The sequence below is a fragment of the Trachemys scripta genome, chromosome 1, assembly GCF_013100865.1.
Source record: "Trachemys scripta elegans isolate TJP31775 chromosome 1, CAS_Tse_1.0, whole genome shotgun sequence".
NCBI lineage: Eukaryota > Metazoa > Chordata > Testudines > Emydidae > Trachemys > Trachemys scripta.
The window spans coordinates 144,255,857-144,274,821 of NC_048298.1; the positions used below are offsets into that span (position 1 = coordinate 144,255,857).

The following is an 18,965-nucleotide window of genomic DNA, read 5'->3' on the forward strand; positions in this document are numbered from 1 at the left end:
ACTTACTCCTTTGGGGCACAGCCATTATGAACTCAGCCCAAAGTCCCAGGAACTTTTTGAGATGGAGGCAAAGGACTAGCCAGGAGAGGAAGCAGCGAAGGAACTAGCATCACAACAGCTGGGTAGGATGCAACTGCCATCATTATTATGGGAAATATTATAACAAAGGAAGGCTAGTTTTGCTGGTTTATGACCAATCTCATTACTATTATGGGGGATGTTACATGCTGTGGGTGGTTTTGCCTCACTTGGGGGGGGGAAGAACCTCCATTTCCCTATCCCCTTTCTTCTCCTTTCCCCCAGCCCCCTCTCCGGCCACATGTGATCCAAGAGGGCTTCTAAGTGTGTGTGGGGGGGAGAATTTAAACACGTAAGCAGTGATTTATTGTGGCACACACTACTATATGCATGCAAAGCAGAGATTATTAGTGCAAGCCAAGCAATGCCTGCAGATGCAGGGATATGGGTCAGCACAAGTTTTTATATATAGCTAGATATGTGTGTGAGCTTGTGACACCCTGCCCCTCATGTTCATCCTTATAATATGATTGTGTGGTATCTAATGCAAAGTTTGTTATGTCGGGTGTCTTCGGAAGGCTCATGATACACTGAGCATTGTAGTTATACATGAAATTACAACCTATAACATTATTATACCGTTATGATGCTGAAAATGTGTCCTCATGGCTTAAAACAAGCCCAGGCAAAACTCTCCAGGAACGGAGGGGCAGTTTATACCTCATCAGAGCATGTATGGGACAAACCCAGCCCAGCCTCACAGGAACAAGGGACACTGGCCTAGGCAGCAACAAAGGATCTGTTGGACTCTTGAGTGAGTCACCCCCTTTCCCTCGGTCAGTTTGGGACTATGATGAGGTAATGCTCACCTGACTCTGAAGGTGGGGGGCAAAGCCTAGAGGGAAGAAAGAACATGATAAAAGGGAGAGATGTTTGCCATGCTCTCTGTCTTCCACCTCCATCTACAGACACTATCACCAAGCGACTGAAGCGCTGATCAAAGGGGAGAGCCTGGCTGAAGGACAACCAGCCAGCCTGTGGTGAGAAGCATCTAAGTTTGTAAGGGCACTGAAAGTGTTAAGATCAGCTTAGAATGCTTTTTGCTTTTATTTCATTTGACCAAATCTGACTTCTTGTGCTATGACTTATACTCACTTAAAATCTATCATTTGTAGTTAATAAATTCGTTTGTTTTATTCTACCTGAAACAGTGCCTTTGGTTTGAGGCATGTCAGAGACTCCCCTTCGGATAACATATCAATTTCTTTCTTAAATTGATGAACTTGCAGCATCCAGCAGGCATAACTGGACACTGCAAGACCGAGGTTCCTAGGGTTGTGTCTGGGACCGGAGATATTGGCTAGTGTCATTCGGTGGCACAATCCAAGCAGCGGCTGGCCAAAAGTGCTCACTCACATAGCTGGGAGCAGCTTACATGCCAGAGGCTGTGCATGAACAGCCCAGGAGTGGGGGTTCTCACAGCAGAGCGGGGTAAGGCTGGCTCCGAGAGTTGAGGATTGGAGTGACCGAGCAGATAACACCAGGGGTCCAGATAACACAAGGGGAATGTCACAGTGCTGCAGTGTATTTTTTTTTCTCATACTGACTGTAGCATTAAACATTGTCAGAGGCAGCCTAGATATGAAGTCCCACTGCATGACCTGTGGTGGTATTAAAATCACAAATTAACAATAGTTAGACTGATATGTATAGTACAGTACAAAAGACGTACACATGGAGTATTCCACATTATCCCCTGCAAAACAAAGATGTAGGCACTCAGGGATTCTTTACTTCCCTTGCTTTCCTGGACCCAGCCCTATCTATCAGAGGGATGCTTGCTGGTTGCCTGTACTGGGCATATAAACCAGCACTGTATTTGATTCTTTCCTGGCAAAAGCTCTCCCTCTTCTCCTCGCACATGTTGTGCAGTGAATGACAGGCCCAAATAACATGAATGGCATTGGACACATTGGCATCCAAACAGGGGTGCAAGCAGCACCATCTCACATTCAGTCAGCCAAATGCACACTCCATCCCCAGCCTGCAACTGTTCAGGGTGGAATTAAAGCACCTTCTGCTGTGTGCTCTTAAACGGAGTAGGGTGTCATGAGCCAGGACAGAAGAGAACAGCCTGGGTGCCCTAAAATGACTGTGGGCACACACACATCCCATTGATATCTGTATTTCTGTGAGGTGGTAAGGTGATAGGGAATAGCCAGCATGGATTTGTAAAGAACAAATCATGTCAAACCAATCTGATAGCTTTCTTTGATAGGAGGACGAGTCTTGTGGATAAGGGAGAAGCGGTGGATGTGGTATACCTAGATTTTAGTAAGGCATTTGATACGGTCTCGCATGATATTCTTATCGATAAACTAGGCAAATATAACTTAGATGGGGCTACTATAAGGTGGGTGTATAACTGGCTGGATACTCAGAGGGTAGATATTAATGGTTCCCAATCCTGCTGGAAAGGTATAACGAATGGGGTTCCGCAGGGGTCTGTTTTGGGACCGGCTCTGTTCAATATCTTCATCAACGACTTAGATATTGGCATAGAAAGTACGCTTATTAAGTTTACAGATGATACCAAACTGGGAGGGATTGCAACTGCTTTGGAGCATAGGGTCAAAATTCAAAATGATCTGGACAAATTGGAGAAATGGTCTGAGGTAAACAGGATGACATTTAATAAAGATAAATGTGAAGTCCTTCACTTAGGAAGGAACAATCAGTTTCATACACACAGAATGGGAAGAGACTGTCTAGGAAGGAGTATGGCAGAAAGGGATCTAGGGGTTATAGTGGACCACAAGCTAAATATGAGTCAACAGTGTGATGCTGTTGCAAAAAAAGCAAACATGATTCTGGGATGCATTAACAGGTGTGTTGTGAGCAAGACACGAGAAGTCATTCTTCCGCTCTACTCTGCGCTGGTTAGGCCTCAACTGGAGTATTGTGTCCAGTTCTGGGCACCGCATTTCAAGAACGATGTGGAGAAATTGGAGACGGTCCAGAGAAGAGCAACAAGAATGATTAAAGGTCTATAGAACATGACCCATGAAGGAAGGCTGAAAGAATTGGGTTTGTTTAGTTTGGAAAAGAGAAGACTGAGAGGGGACATGATAGCAGTCTTCAGGTATCTAAAAGGGTGTCATAAGGAGGTGGGAGAAAACTTGTTCATCTTAGCCTCTAAGGATAGAACAAGAAATAATGGGCTTAAACTGCAGCAAGGGAGGTTTAGGTTGGACATTAGGAAAAAGTTCCTAACTATCAGGGTGGTTAAACACTGGAATAAATTGCCTAGGGAGGTTGTGGAATCTCCATGTCTGGAGATATTTAAGAGTAGGTTAGATAAATGTCTATCAGGGATGGTCTAGACAGTATTTGGTCCTGCCATGAGGGCAGGGGACTGGACTCAATGACCTCTCGAGGTCCCTTCCAGTCCTACAGTCTATGAATCTATGAAATAAAGTCCCTTCTTGTCTAAATTTGAAGATGCCAGCTCTCCAGAGTACCCTAGCATCGTGCAACCTGCCCGTGCATAGGCATTGGTGTTCATGAACCTCCCTCAGTGATTGACCAAGGCCTGCATAATGAGTGAGTTGTAGCCTTTCTGGTTGACATACCCATGTGCAGCTTGAGGGGGCAAGGGCAGACAGGGGCACACGTGTGCCATCAGTGGCCACAGCACAGTTCAGAAATCCATTCAGTCAAAGCCAGATACTGGCAATTTTCACCACCTATGGGGTAAATCACATCAATAATTGCCTTGCAAACCTCCATCACCACAGCAGTGACAGTTGCCTTGCCAACACCACACTTACTAGCCATGGACCTGTAGCGGTCTGGGGTAGCCAGTTTCCAGATGGCTATAGCGACCTGCTTCTGTATTAGTACAGCCTCCCTCATTTGCATATTCTGGCACTGGAGAATTGGGGCAAGCTCCTCATAGAGCTCCATGAAGGTCTGCTTCCTCATGTGGCAGTTCTGGAGCTGCTGCTGGTCATCCCAGGTCTACATGATGATGTAATTCCACCACTTTGGGCTTGTGATCCTGTTCCAGAACTGCCGGCCAGCAAAGGGGGAATCCATAGCTATTAAAACCTGCATCAGCTGTCCCCACTCCGCTATATCTGCATGCAACCTATGTAATCTCAACAGGGGCCGCCATTGCCTTCTCGGGGCAGCAAGCCACTTTCAAAATACCCTCCACCATCTTTCATGCCCTTCATTTTCCTGCTGTTGCCAAAATGAGAGTTGCATTAATGCCAACACCTAGAAGAGGCCATTGTCCTGAGCTGGATCCATGCCTTAGCATCAGTTGGAACGGAGCTTGCAGACAGAACTCTAGAGTGGGAAGCTGGAAGTGCTGTACTTTACTGAGTTGGTGGGCTAGGAACACTTCCACCCTGCTGTCTAGGAAGGACAGTCAAGTTCTCTCCCAGTACACTGTGAAACAATCCCTAGAGCAGCACAGCTTAGTGCAATGTTAAAACCCATAGAATATTCCTTTTCAGGTCCTAGTGCCTCATCTGGGCTATTGTAGCACCAGTGTGGATGGGGCTACGCAGATATCATTCAAGTATGATGTAACAGGGTGGATGATCACACCCAGGCTATGCTAACACAGGTGCCCAGACCTGGGTACCCAATCCAGGTACACTCTGGAGTGAAGACATACTCCATGAGACACAGTGAGCCTCACTTACATGTCTCAGAGTCCCAGTCTGGTTCCTGCCCTGCTCCTGGGGAACCACAGCTATATGCTGACCCTTCCTCAGGATGGATTGTAGGATTATAATCCAGCCCCTAAAAAGTTCATTTGCTAATTCAGGATAACACAAATACCTCCACTTGCGCACAAAATGTGTCCCTTAACTACAACAACAAACATCAGCTATGGAAAAAACAATCCACAACACCATATTTCCTCATCACATCATCTAAACAACACTATTGCAAATGTTATAAACCAGGGGTCAGCAACCTTTCAGAAGTGGTGAGCCGAGTCTTCATTTATTCACTCTAATTTAAGGTTTCGCGTGCCAGTCATACATTTTAATGTTTTTAGAAGGTCTCTTTCTATAAGTCTATAATATATAACTAAACTATTGTTGAATGTAAAATAAATAAGGTTTTTAAAATGTTTAAGAAGCTTCATTTAAAATTAAATTAAAATACTGAGCACCCCGGACCAGTGGCCAGGACCTGGGCAGTGTGAGTGCCACTGAAAATCAGCTCGTGTACTGCCTTTGGCACATGTGTCACAGGTTGCCTACCCTTGTTATAAACAGTAATTTCTCAGCATGACAAACTCTTTCCATTTAAAAAACAAAGAATTCCTTTCATTACCAATCCTACAACTAACCATCAGCCAAAAATGTGTCCCATACACACTAACCATCAGCTTCTGCACAACAGCACCCTAATGTTCCAGACAATTAGAAATCACCCATTTCTAACCACTCCACACAGCCGTGGTTAACGGGTGCACATTTTGTATGGAGGTGGAAGGCAGAGGCATATGCGTGGTGGATCTGATTGAGATAATGTGGAGAAGGTGATATCATGGTTATAGACTACAAGGGTTTGGGTGAGGACTTAACTAGTGATTTCCTGACTCTTTTATAGTTGTCTTGATAGCATATGCCCTGGCCTTGAGCAATATCAACTGATTTTTAACAATGTTAGTGCTTGGGGAAATATATACATAATTTGTGGTCCTTTGTGACTCAGATACTATAGATGTAAGAAGGAGTTTGGATTAATAGCAGCAGTGATTGGAAATACTGATGTATGTAATTTTATTTCTGTAGAGGCAATAGCTTTCCTCTCACTAGTGCTTCTGATCCAAACTCTTTGTTATACATACAATACATAAACCACAAGGATTTCTGACTGATTATAAAGCAACAGAGAGTCCTGTGGCACCTTTAAGACTAACAGATGTATTGGAGCATAAGCTTTCGTGGGTGAATACCCACTTCATCAGACGCATGAAATGGGTATTCACCCACAAAAGCTTATGTACCAATACATCTGTTAGTCTTAAAGGTGCCACAGGACTCTCTGTTGCTTTATAATCAGTCAGAAATCCTTGTGGTTTATGTATTGTATGTATAACAAAGAGTTTGGATCAGAAGCACTAGTGAGAGGAAAGCTATTGCCTCTACAGAAATAAAATTACATACATCAGTATTTCCAATCACTGCTGCTATTAATCCAAACTCCTTCTNTCCGCGGGCCTGGGAGCCGGGGGGTGGTCGGTCGGGGCCGGCACCCCAGGGCCCGAGCCGACCCAGGCTGGAGCCGCAGGGGGACCAGCCTGGGCCGCGCCTCCTCCCCCCGCCCCCCTTACCTGCTACAGGCTTCCCGCGAATTAAATGTTCGCGGGAAGCAGGGGAGGGGGCGGAGACTTTGGGGAAGGGGCGGACTTGGGGCGGGGCTGGGGGCGGGGCGGGGCGGGGCCCCGGGGAGTGTCCTCCATTTGGAGGCACAAAATATGGTAACCCTATTCCTGGAGGTCTCATCACATGACATAATCTTTAATGAAAGAGTCATCTTTAATTCCTGGAGACTCCAGGCCAATCCTGGAGGGTTGGCAAGGCTGACTCCTTGGCACAGCCTGATGCCCCCCTGGAGGTGCTGGCAGGCTCGGCAGGGCCTGTGCCTGCACGTGGTCGGGATGTATGGAAAGCCTCAGCCCCTAGGCTCCTAGCCCCATAGCAGCGCTGGGTCCCTCCCACTAGGGAGCCGGAGCGGGAGGAGTCAGCGCCGGCTCACAAGCGCTGCTGGCCCTGGGTTAGCAGCAGTCGGGACTCACATCGGGGGGAGGAGCGGGTGAAGGGGGCCAGGGGAGGCTGGCGGGGAGGGGCGGAGCTGGAGGCAGATGGGGGGGAAGCGCTTCCCTCCCAGAGCCCTGATCAAATTTCCAGAAGAAGAAGAAGGGAAAAGCAGCAAAGGTCCCTTCTCCGCTTCTCGCCCAGCCTGCCCCACTCGCGCTCCTCTCCCCGAGCCAGGAGCAACATGGTGAGCGGGGCTGCGGCTGGGGAGGGAGAGGCTGGTGCTAGGAGGGGTGGGGAAGGGGACCTCAGAAGAGGGGATCCCGAGGAAGTTTTCTGGGGCGCCTCCTTCTTTCCCTGCCCCCCTCTCACGCATCTTTCTTTCTCTTTCTTTCTTTTGCAGATTTGGAAAAGTCTGTCACTCTTTGCCCTTGTGGCCATCGCCCGGCTGCACGCTGAGGTATGTGAGGGGCTCCGGGCTCCCCTGGGCACTTTTTACCATGACTAGATTTCCAGCTCGCGCACATACCCGACATATTATTCAGTGTAGCTGCAAACCCAGACGAGAGCACGAGGATATTTGGGGTGGTTCGTGCTCGTAGTTCCACGAATCGCGAGCAGCTTTGATCTGCTGCAAAGTTCGAACCTGCAATCTAGGCAGCGGATGAGCATGAACGCAAATGTCTGCCTTTACCAGGGGAGACAAAGCATCCAAAGCAGGGGGATTGGGGGAAAGAGTAGATGGCGGGGGTGGGTATTTGGAGGAAGTAATGGTTCTGGGGGGTTCAGAAAAGCGCCCTTGATTATTTACACCTTCCTTCGAGCAATTTAAACAATTAACAGTTTCTCCCTCCAAAGCTTTCAAACAGTTTCATTTGGTGAAAAATACACCCACAGTTGGGAAAAGTAATTTTTTTTCTTGGGGTAAAAGTTTCATCATATAAGTGTGAATGGAGATCCTTGTTATGTATTCCTTTGGGTAGCTAAAGTTACATCTGCCTGGTTTAATGTTAGTGCCTTTTTATATTTTAAAAAGCATAACAGAATTTTGTTCCCATGCACTATATTAGGTTTTGGCAGAAGATTTACAGATCTAAGTCCTGTTGTGTGAATAGCCTGTGTTTATATTACTGCACTTTCATGCTTTAAAGTGAGACTGTACTTTCTCTGAACATTTCCTTTTTTACTGCATTGACCTTCTTCAGGAATTAAAAGCTATTAACTCCAAACTCATAAACCCCAAAGTCTGTTGATAGAAAATAAGCGGTGTCTGAATTCCTGGTGCTACAGCCTTTGTGAAAGTGAGGTCTGAAACAAACTATTTTATAATTAAGGCAGGAAAATGTGGAAGTGATTTAAAGAAAATGAACTCAAGCTGCACTAGGGCGAGAAACAGAATGTGCATTTATGAAGAAAAGAGATCCCTGGGGGGGATCTTTCTTTCCACTTGCATTTTATCCCCCTTCACATTTGTTACAGATGGCTAGCCACACCCTGAAGCATCACAATTTGGCTCTGCCTAAAAATGTATAAACACATCTGATTTCCTACAAAACAACTAATTTTTCTGCCTCCCACCCATTGTCCTCACTACCATGGTTATGGCAGAGACAGGATTTAGAATAATACAAAAGATTTAAAAAAACCCAGAAACTAAAGCTCTCCAGTAAACTCCCCCAGATATCAGCATCTTGCTGAGGAGATGGAAAAATTCAGAGTACTGTGGCATGCCAGGAATGGAGGTGAGATGGAAAGGTGATGGGGTCACAGCTAACACTGCCAAACCGGCCTTAGTGCAGTGTCCATGAAAACTGAGATGGAGTAGATTTGAGCTATAGCATGTATTAACATCTCACATTTTTATGTGCATAATAATACAGTAATACTAGCCTTCTCTTAATGCCTGACATCTTACAGAGTCAGTATTTCCATACGTCAAGAAGCTGGAATTCAAACAGGAAACAGTTTTACCCATCTTCTTTGGCACGTCTGCACTTGGAGCTGGGGGTGCGAGTCCCTGCTCATGTAGCCATACTTGCACTAGCTCTCATCAAGTTAGTGTGCTAAAAATAGTAGTGTAGCAGTGGCAGCACAGGCCGCAGCAATCAGCGGCATAGACTATTCGCCTTGAATACAAACCTACCTGGATCCCATGGGTGCATACTCGGGGAAGCTAACGCGTGCCGCTACTGCGGCTGCCCGTGCTACTGCAGTTACGCTATTGTTTTTAATGCACTAAGTTGATGAGAGCTGGTATAAGTATGTCTACGTGAGCTGGGAATCACGCCCCCATCTCCCAGTGGAGATGTAGCCACAGGATAGGTCAACACTAAGGCTATGTCTACACTACTGCGGTAAGTTGACCTACGCTATGCAACTCAACCTGTCAACGTGCCTTAGGTCGAGTTACTGCAGGGTCTACACCCGTCAACTTACCTTACTCTTCTCGTCGGTTTGAGTTCAGGGTCGACTGGAGAGCAATCTGCTGTCGATTTGGCGGGTCTTTACTAGACCCTCTAAATTGACCACCGGTGATCGATCTCAGAGTGTCAATCCCAGCTGTAGTGTAGACATAGCCTTAGAGTGGCATGTAGAGTACAGATAAGGCATGCCCAGATAGCATGGGTATAAATAGCAGGGTAGAAGGTGAGGCACTACTTAGGTGAGTAGCATAGAGTGTTGTACACGCATGACCCCCAGGGTATATATTCTACACGGTTCTCTAGAGTCTAAACACCCAAGCAGTGCTTCCCGAGTCTACACTGCCTTTTTTAGCAGTGTCTTGTCCCGCTGCTGGAGCCTTTACTCATTGCCTCCCCAGGCTGGAGCCTTCCACATGTAGGTACACACCACAGTGAGTGTGGACTCAGCCTGCCTCTGTCAATAGCTACAGGAATCCTACACACCGCCACAAGGGTAAACAAGTTTGGACAAGGCCTCAGTAATAGTAAACAAACTGTAATTAATTCTGGTCAATGTATAAGACAAAATCTCTTTGTAAGAAGGTGTGCATTGGTACAACTGCAATATAAATGTTAAATAATAACCATGATAGTGGTCTGCGCACAAGAGTAGGAGCCAGTGGATTTAGATCAGGGATGAATTTGGACCCTGATGCCAGCTGTGCTACTAGTATTCTGGGTAGCCCAGGGGTTCTCAAACTGGGGGGCAGGGCCCCTCAGGGGGTCGCAAGGTTTTTATGTGGGGGGGTCGTGAGCTGTCAGCCTCCACTCTAAAGCCCATTTTGCCTCCAACATTTGTAATGGTGTTAAATATATTTAAAAAGTGTTTTTAATTTCTAAGGAGGGTCACACTCAGAAGCTGCCATGTGAAAGGATTTGTAGGTGCCTTAATTTTTTTGATGCCCAAATTTAGGCACAATAATATCTCTGTGCCTTAATCTTCCCATCTATAAAATTGGGATAAAAACTTTAACGGCCAAAATTTTCAAAACCAGGTTTAAAGTTAGGCTGTTCAGTGTGGATTTAGGTATCTGAACAGATGGTTTGATTTTCAAAAGTGCCAAGCACCTTGCATTTCCATTTCAGTCTGTGGAAGCTGGTGAGTGCTCAACTCTTTTGAAAGTCAAACCTTTTAGATACCTAAATATGACTGGCACATGCTATGGGAAATCCTGGCCTACCTGTCTTATGAAGCTGGTTTTGTTCGAAGACTAACTAGTTAGTGTTTAGAAAACACTATGAAGTTTAAACCCCTTATCTAAGTGCTATGTATTATTGCTATATGTCAGTGACATGCAATAATATTGTATAAATATAAGTATGTTTTGTTCTGCAGTTAAGTACACATCATAGAAACATATTGTGTGCCTCTTTTAGATTTCAGAGATGATAACCTCTCTAGTTGTTGTCTGCTTTTGGTGGATTCCGTGTTCAGTGCCATTCAGTGTATTCAGAAAATTAACACTGGGCATTAAACCTTTAGTCCCTATGTAGGGAAAATTGCTACTAAGGTCTGCTGGAGTATCTCTCTCTCTCTACCTGTCTAGGTTTTTATCCTGCACTCACCCCAGTGCTATTGTTAGGCCCATTAGTAATCTTTCTTGAGAAGAAATTGCTTCAAAAAAGGTTCCTGCAGTTCTTTTGTGAAGACTGGAAAATTGTAGACTTGCCAAACCGTGGGAGCTTTTCTTGGCCAAGCTCAGTAACAATCACAAGAGCAATAGACCCTGAGCCCTACCACCCAGATGGAATCCAGCCATCACGCTCATGGAGTTCTATTTTTCTTTCTCTTCTGGGGTCAGCATCTGGAATCCCCCTCCTGCCCCCTGGTCGTGTTGGATGACTCAGTTGGAGGGATCAGGATCTCAGTGCAAGATTTGTATGCTAGTGTCACAGGGGCTGCCATGAAGACGGGACTGCTTGTGTTCATAGCTGGCCTTTCTCTGGGTACAGGGGTTGATTCTTGGAAGCAGAGTTTATAGTGAGGTGATTGGATGGGATAGAAGGGAGGAAAGCGAGACTCAAAATGTCTTTTACCTTCTCCATATCCTCTCCCCTGGGAAAGAAAATGAGTGTATTAAAAGTTAATCCTTAAGTCTCTAAGTCTCCTATATGGTGCATATCTCATCCCTGGGTACTGAAGGAATAGTATGTAAATACGCAGTTAACAAGAAACAAATCCAGACACTCTGTTCAGTTGTTTTTACGGGGTCAGAGGACTTGTATATATGGGAAAGTTTTACCAGTTTTTAACACATAAAACCCTATTGTAGACAGGACACTTTGTATTTGAACATGTGTTAGCTGGCAGGGGTCAACCCTAGTCAGTTTACCTTGACCAGCTAAGGTGTGTCAAAACTACAGCATGCCTTTGTCTACTGGTATAGACATGGCTTCAAGCTAATGGGAATGTTGCCATTGACTTCACTGGAAGCAATATCAGACTCAACATTTCTTTGAATTTTGTCCTGTCTGATATTTGTGCTCTGACACCATCCACCGTCTTGGAATCCTGCCTTTGCGTCTCCGCTTGGCAGGTGGTTGGACCTGCATGTCCATGGTGATGGGCACGTTATAAATGCATTAGAGAAGTGACTTAGCTAGTGCCACACAGCAAGTGCTCAGGTCTGCAGGGTGTTGAATCCTTTGGCCCAATCCAGCAAAACACTTAAGCATGTGCTTAACTTTAAGTGCTGTGCTGTATTAGGCCAGAGAGCTGAGCACTTGCAGGACTGAGGGCTAAATCAGTAGGTGAATCAGCACTAGAACCTCGGAGCTCTGTCCCAAGAACCCAGTGCCATGCTCTAACCCCTACACCACACTGCCTATACATAGGGATGTTACCAAGGATGAATTCAGCAGCCTGGGCTGATTGGGTGGATATTGCCAGCTTCAGAATATGACAAATGTAGGGTGTGTAATGCATGAGTGTATGTGACTTTGTGGCATCCCTCTGCAAACAAAGCTGCTGTTTACTGACAAGTCTGGGCTGTGCAAATTCACCAGCATTCAGCGAGGGCCTTCATCTGCCAGAGCACAAATTCTTTGCCTGTAATTAACAGGGAGCTGCTGGTGAGAGGCAGCGTAGTGTGCAGATCCCCTCCCCACACAAGACGAGGGGAGTGATTGAAACTCATAGTGTTGCCTACTGCATGGGCTCCAGCTGCTGTTATTGGAGCAGCTGCTTCCTCGTCAGGAGGGACTGGGGGCACCTTTGATCTTTCTTGTGTGGTGTTACATGTCGAGGAACATTTTTCTTTGTACAGATGAAAGTTTGTGACAAAACTCTGCCAGATGCCTCCTTCCAAAGTAATGAGACTCCTGTTAACCAGACTTTGTTTTCACATCCCATCCCAGGAGCCAGATGAGATTCCCAGAAGTGCCTCGTTCAGCCAGATTGTGTCTGTCTCCACAGGGGCCTCTGTTATAGACGTTTCTGCTATATTCCAGAGTCTGAGCTGATCTAAGAACAAAGTGAACGTTCTTTGTAAAGGTTTATCCCTCAGGCTGGTGTCTTTGGTGTTATCAAAAGAAAAGACTAAAACTGTTAATACTCTGGTTTATTTTAGAGACGGGTCTGAACAGCAGAGTTGGACTTGGATCTAAATTTTTGCAGAGTTTGTGGGTGCTCTAAGCTGTGGGTATGGGTTCTAATGTATTCTGTGTCATCCTGTGAGTCTATCAGTTATGAGCTCTCTGGAGCTGGAACTGTCCTCTTTGTACATATCTGTACATAGCCCAGCACAATGAGACCCTGATCCTTGATTGAAGTTCCTAGGCCAGTGGTGGGCAAACTACAGCCCACGGGCCGGATCCGACCCCTCAGGGCTTTGGATCCGGCCCATAGAATTGCCACCTAGGTGGCGCCGCGGGCCCTGCGCCGCTCCCAGAAGCGACTGGCACCATGTCCCTGCGGCCCCTGGGGGCAGGGGCGGGGCAGAGGGCTCCGGGCACTGCCCTTGTCTGTGGGTACCTCCCCAGAAGCTCCCATTGGCCGGGAACTGGGAACCGCGTACAATGGGAGCTTCGGAGGAGGTACCCACAGGCAAGGGCAGCGCGAGCCCTGTGCTCCCCCTCCCCCAGGGGCTGCAGGGACGTGGTCCTGGCTGCTTCTGGGAGCGGCGCGGGGCCCGCGGCGCCACCTGGGTGGCAATCCCACGGGCCGGATCCAAAGCAGGCAGGGAGCCTGCCCTGGCCCCGCTGCATGCCACTGCCATCCTGGAGCCACTCCAGGTAAGCGATGCTGGGACGGAGCCCGCACCCCGAACCCTTCCTGCACCCTGCACCCAACCCCTGCCCTGAGCCCCCTGCTGCACCCTGTACCCCGCACCCCTCCTGCAACCAACCCCCTTCCCTGAGCCCCCTCGTACACCCTGCACCCCTCCTCTGCCCCAATCCCTTGCCCTGAGTCCCTTCCTGCACACCGCAGCCCCTCCCACACCAGATGTAATAATTGATTATTATTTTCTTGGTCTGCAACTCAAACCACCTACTTAGAGGTCAATGTCTGTAGAGCCTATTCCCAATCTCCTGAGCCCTGTGAAGTCTGATTTCCTATTCCACTCCCTAGTTCCCTAATTCCTGCAGTAAATAGTTGGAGGCCCAGATGTTGTTGCTGATTCCTGTTAGTTACTGTACAGTTAAATTAAAGAATAGCCTTTGTGATCAGTCAGTCACAGCAAAGATATTGGGACCCACTGGGCTTGGACTCAGGCTGTAGGCTCCTTTGTGATGAGCTGGCTAGGAAGGGGTAGGGGGTCAGGTGGATTTGCAGGGAAGGGAATCTCGTGTCTCCTTAGCTCAGCTGTATCTGGATCCCTCAATCCCACATTCAAGCAGCTGAGCAAATGTGGTGGTGAAGCAGACTAAAGGCTGATTTGAAAGCAGGAGCTGGCTCAATGGCTTTTATATCATTGGGAGGTAAACTACTCCTCCCTTGCTCTCTGAAACACACCCAGAATGCAACCAGACAGCCAAGAGATAGGAGCTACAGATGGAAAAGATCTGTTAGGTCCCATCCAGGCCATCTCCTGCTGAGTAGCACAGGGTGGTTCCCCATAGTGCTCCGGGGCTGTACCCAGTCCACTTTTGTCCCAAATGGTATGATGCCCACCATTTCCTTGAAACACTATTATACTGTCTAATGTTCTCACGGGTAGCAAGCTTTTCCTGCTGGTCAGCCTAAATTTTCCTTTGCTTATTTCATCCCATTATTCCGAGTAATACCACCCTAAAACTGTAAACTCTCTGGCGTGGAGATTATCTTTTGATTATGCGTGTGTACAGTGCCTAACCCAGTGAGGCCTTGATCCCTGACCTGGATCTCTAGGTAGGTGCTGCTGCAATCCTAATAGATAGAGGAATCAGTGCAGACAGAGGATTTGAAAGACTAGGTAACATGACAAGAGAAAGGGGCAGGTTTCAGAGTAGGAATGCAGGGTGACTGTGCACGCCTCATGCTCCACCGCAGCTCTCCCAAGCTAGGCTAGGGCAGGGTTTGGAGCAGGCCAGAGGAGGGGCTGAGGTGTGGCCAGGGAGTCCGTGGACTTTAAAGCATGGGCACCTAATCTTCATCCATTGACAGGAGATCATCAGCCACCATCACCAGTGCAGTGTCTGCACAGCTCCTGGATTAGAACCCCAACTGAACAGGTAAGAGACATTTGGACTCTAACTCGGGGTGGGCAAACCTACGGCCCATGGGCCGCATCCAGCCCAACAGCCGTTTTAAACTGGCCCTCGAGCTCCTGCTGGGGAGCAGGGTCTGGAGCTTGCCCCGCCCCGGCACTCCAGCCGGGGTGCAGGGTTGGGGGCTGCTCCACGTGGCTCCCATTGGAGCGACATGGCCCCCCTCCGGCTCTTACGCGCTCCAATGGCCCCCTCTGGCACTCCAATGGGAGCTGCAGGGGCAGTGCCTGTGGATGGGGCAGCATGCAGAGCCCCCTGGCTGTGCCTCTATGTAGGAGCCGGAGAAGGGACATGCCGCAGCTTCCGGGAGCAGCTTGAGGTAAGCGCAGCCTAGAGCCTGCACCCCTGAGCCTCTCCCCATGCCCCAACCCCCTGCCCCAGCCCTGATCCCCCTCCCGCTCTCCGAACCCCTCCGATCCAGCCCAAAGCACCCTCCTGCATCCCAAATTCCTTATCCCTAGCCTCACCCCAGAGCCCACACCCCCAGCCGGAGCCTGCACGCCTTCCGGCACCCCAACCCCTTGCCCTGATCCCCCCTCCCACACCCTGAACTCCTCATTTCTGGCCCCACCCCAGAGCCCTCACCCCCAACCAGAGCCCTCACCCCCTCCCACACCCCAACGCCCATTTTGTGAGCATTCATGGCCTGCCATACAATTTCTAGTCCCAGATGTGGCCCTTGGGCCAAAAGGTTTGCCCACCCCTGCTCTAGATACTGCTGGAGTTATCTTGTTCTTGATGATTTCCCCCAGAAATTGGCATTTCAACATATGCTGATAGCTAGAAAGATTATCTGCAGCCAAAGGTGGTTTCTTTGTAATTTTACACTCCTGGGTCACACAGAATCTTTGACAGAGCTAAGACTAGAAGCCAAAATCTTGATGATCTAGCCAGTAGGTGGGGCTTGCTCCCACCTCACTCCCTGCAGATTGCCTGTAAATTTGTGAGAATATTTCTTTAACTGGCCTTCACTGGTAAATATTGGTAAGAACTCAAAGCCATAAGCCTTCATCACAAAGCTCCATTCACTGTTGATTTCATAGTTAAGTCTTCTCAGGTGCCTGTTCTGCCAAGCAGGAAAGTCAGTGGAGATTCAGAATGTCAGTTGGAGTGGGAGGTAGAGTAGCTTGATGCGTGACTGAAGCCCAGAGAGAAATGTGCCGATCTAAGAAATCTGTCCATACTTAGGACACAGTATTGGACAATAAATCTCCATCTATAGCGGTGGCCCAACAAACTGCAACCTCAGGGCCAAATCTGGCTCTCAGGATCCTGTAATACAGCCCTTGGCTAGTCCCTCCTTGTAACTTCTGCACAAGGATAAAGCTGATCAGCTCCTAAGACTTCAGGTGAAAAACGAGGCGTCCATCAGGAGAGATACAAATGAGGCAGAACCTTCAAGTTGCTGGCATGTTGCCAGCACGGCCCTTGGTGGTATACAGTCTGGGTGTTGCTCCAGGTGTACAGTCTGGGGCTGTTTACTTGATGACTAATCAGTCTGGAATGCAATTCCTAGAGGCCTTTCTGTGCCACTGGGACCCCTGCCATTAGAGCATGGGTAATTGTAGCCCGAAGCCAACTGCTTTCCTGCTGCATGCTGTAACTCTTCACAGATGTGCCAAGCTACCTTTGGGCTTTTGTCTTCAGCCTTGTCTTTGGCTGCTCTTTTCCTTTATGGTTGAGGAAAGGGCACTGTATATGAGGAACTGGTTTCCAGCCCTCAAAGCTCAGGGGTCATGTTAGTCACATCTGGATTGTTGTCTGTGCTTGGGAGAAGTAACATTCTCCAGGGACAGTGGGAATGGATGATTTGAAATGATTGTAATCCAGTTTTCAAAGAGGGTAGATTCATGTTGGAGAACAGTTCATTGAATCCAGGAGTATGGACAGCTTAGGTAGTGAAACTGGACCATTCATCTTTAGGTCACTGGTCTGAATTTGGCCTGCATCAGCAGAAACTGTAGTATCTTACTGATAGGCAGACCAGTGTCAAGATGAACCTTTTATTATGAACAGGGACTATGTATAGCAATGAGGTAACAAACTTCCTACTGCCCTGTGTACTGTAGCTTGTGATTGCCCTGCCCTGGGCTGCTTTGTTTCTGACCCAGCAGGGAGTATGTCCCAGGAAACCCAAAGACTGCATGAAGAGTGTACAGGAACGCTTGTAAGTGCATTACTACACTTCCTGGAGGACGTAGGCCTTGTCTACGTTGCGGGGACTCCAGTTGTATAGCTGGCTCGTGTAGCAATGCTGGCATAACTCTGTAGACATAGCCTACAGTGATGGAAGGGGTTTTTCCATCACTGTACGAACATCACTTCCTGGAGCGACAGTAGGTAGGTTGACAGAAGCATTCTTCCTTCACTCTGGCTGTATCTACATCAGGGGTTAGGTTGGCTTAACTACGGCACTCAGGGAGTGGATTTGTCACATGCTAGTGCTGTAGCCTCGCCGACCTAAGTTTTACATGTAGACCAGGCCTGACTCTATAGGAGAGAAACTGCAAGTCTGATGGCTGTTTGGTTGGTGGCTCCATGTGATGTGAGCTGGTGAGCTCATTCCTGTCCCTAGAGGTGGGGGTGGTGGTAGGAGGAATATTAAAATAACTTTCCATATAGGGTACTCATGGGGGCCGTCTCAGCAGAGAGGCCCAGGATTGAATTGCCACAGAGACTCCATTTCTCTTTTGCCCCTGCAGGTGAGGCTCCAGCTGGGGCTAAATCACGTCCATAGGGGGTGGCGTGAGGGAAGCTTGCTCTGCCACTGCCCAGGCTGCACCTGTTCTGTGGCCAAAGAAAGGACTTCAGTGTTCAGGGTTGTCAGCTACAGCACGATATCCACCCAGAGAAAAGCAGCTTCGCCTGGCAAGAGATCTGATTATTGTTACCTTGTGAAAACAACACTGTGGTCCACTATCACTGAGTGTCCCAGCTCACCAGGTGTGAGTGTGTGGGTGGGGGGCGTCTTGCAGCCCCTTGCTAGTCTAGTAACCGTTAATAGACCTTCATCCCAAAATAGCCACCTGGACTTTTAATTCCACGTAGCAGAGTGTGGCAGGGCCCCCTTGGCTTCTGCCTCTGCTAGGTTCACAAAGTCACTCAGAGACCCTGGGTTCAGTAACCACTGGTGCACTTTATTCTCAGGCTTGTTCCCATCACCGTTTCACTATGTATAAGTAACCCTTCACCATCTGCAGGGAGGGGAGAGCTACCTCCCTGCTTCCATTCCCCGCCTTTTCCCTTTCATTCTGCTCTCCCTGGCTTCCTTCCCCTAAGGCTTTTAAGCAGCCCCAGGCTAATTAGGTAGCAGCTGTCTCCGCCTCCCCAGTTAGGGCCAGGTTACCTCCAGCCCCCACTAATTTGTTCCCCTAACGAGGAGTGAATGACACAGAGGGCTGAATCTGCAACCCTTTGCCCAGCACCCTGTCACACTCCACAACAGAGAAAGTTTGTCACACTTTGTAATTGAAGGTGCAGTCAGATTGTCAGGCCATGGCCTGGGGCTGGGTGTTCTGGGTTAGATCCAGTGAACTTCTCTCCTGCCCCAGCACCACCCAGCACCTCCTCTTAGGAGAAGCAGGCAAACCTTTTTATGTCACCTAAGGAGTCCAGATTGCTAATGCCTGATGGAAGTGCTTGGAGACCTAGGTTCACTGCCTGTCCTTCCCAGGTGACACTGTTCTTTGGGCCGGTGTGTCAGGGCAGGGGCACCTCCAGCAGGGGGCACAGAAGAAGTATAGTATGCCTCGTCACACTGTTACACGTTCCCGACTAACTTGCGCTGTCTGTATTGTGCTTTTGAAAGAATCCCTGTGCAAGTCTCTGTGTTCACTATGCTGAAGAGTCAGGACTCAAATGTTACAAAATAAGGGTGTGTAGATGGCTGGATTTGTTGTGTTTTCTCAGTCCTATTACCTACAGAGCAGCCAAGTTAACTATGGGGCAGCCTGACAATCTGGTAGTGCAGGGCTGGCTCTCATTGGCTGAGAGGCCTGTTTGGAGTATA

The 18,965-nt window shown here is 48.1% G+C and overlaps 1 protein-coding gene across 1 annotated transcript in view; it reads left to right on the forward strand.

Moving 5' to 3' along the window:
* Positions 1-6,770: 6,770 nt before the first annotated feature.
* The window catches only part of FSTL1 (follistatin like 1), a 74,452-nt gene continuing 62,257 nt past the window's right edge, over positions 6,771-18,965 (forward strand). The window contains exons 1-2 of the mRNA XM_034788549.1: positions 6,771-7,053; positions 7,210-7,266. Coding sequence (XP_034644440.1) covers positions 7,051-7,053; positions 7,210-7,266 — 60 coding nt within the window. The 5' untranslated portion in view covers positions 6,771-7,050. The remainder of the gene's footprint in view (positions 7,054-7,209; positions 7,267-18,965) is intronic.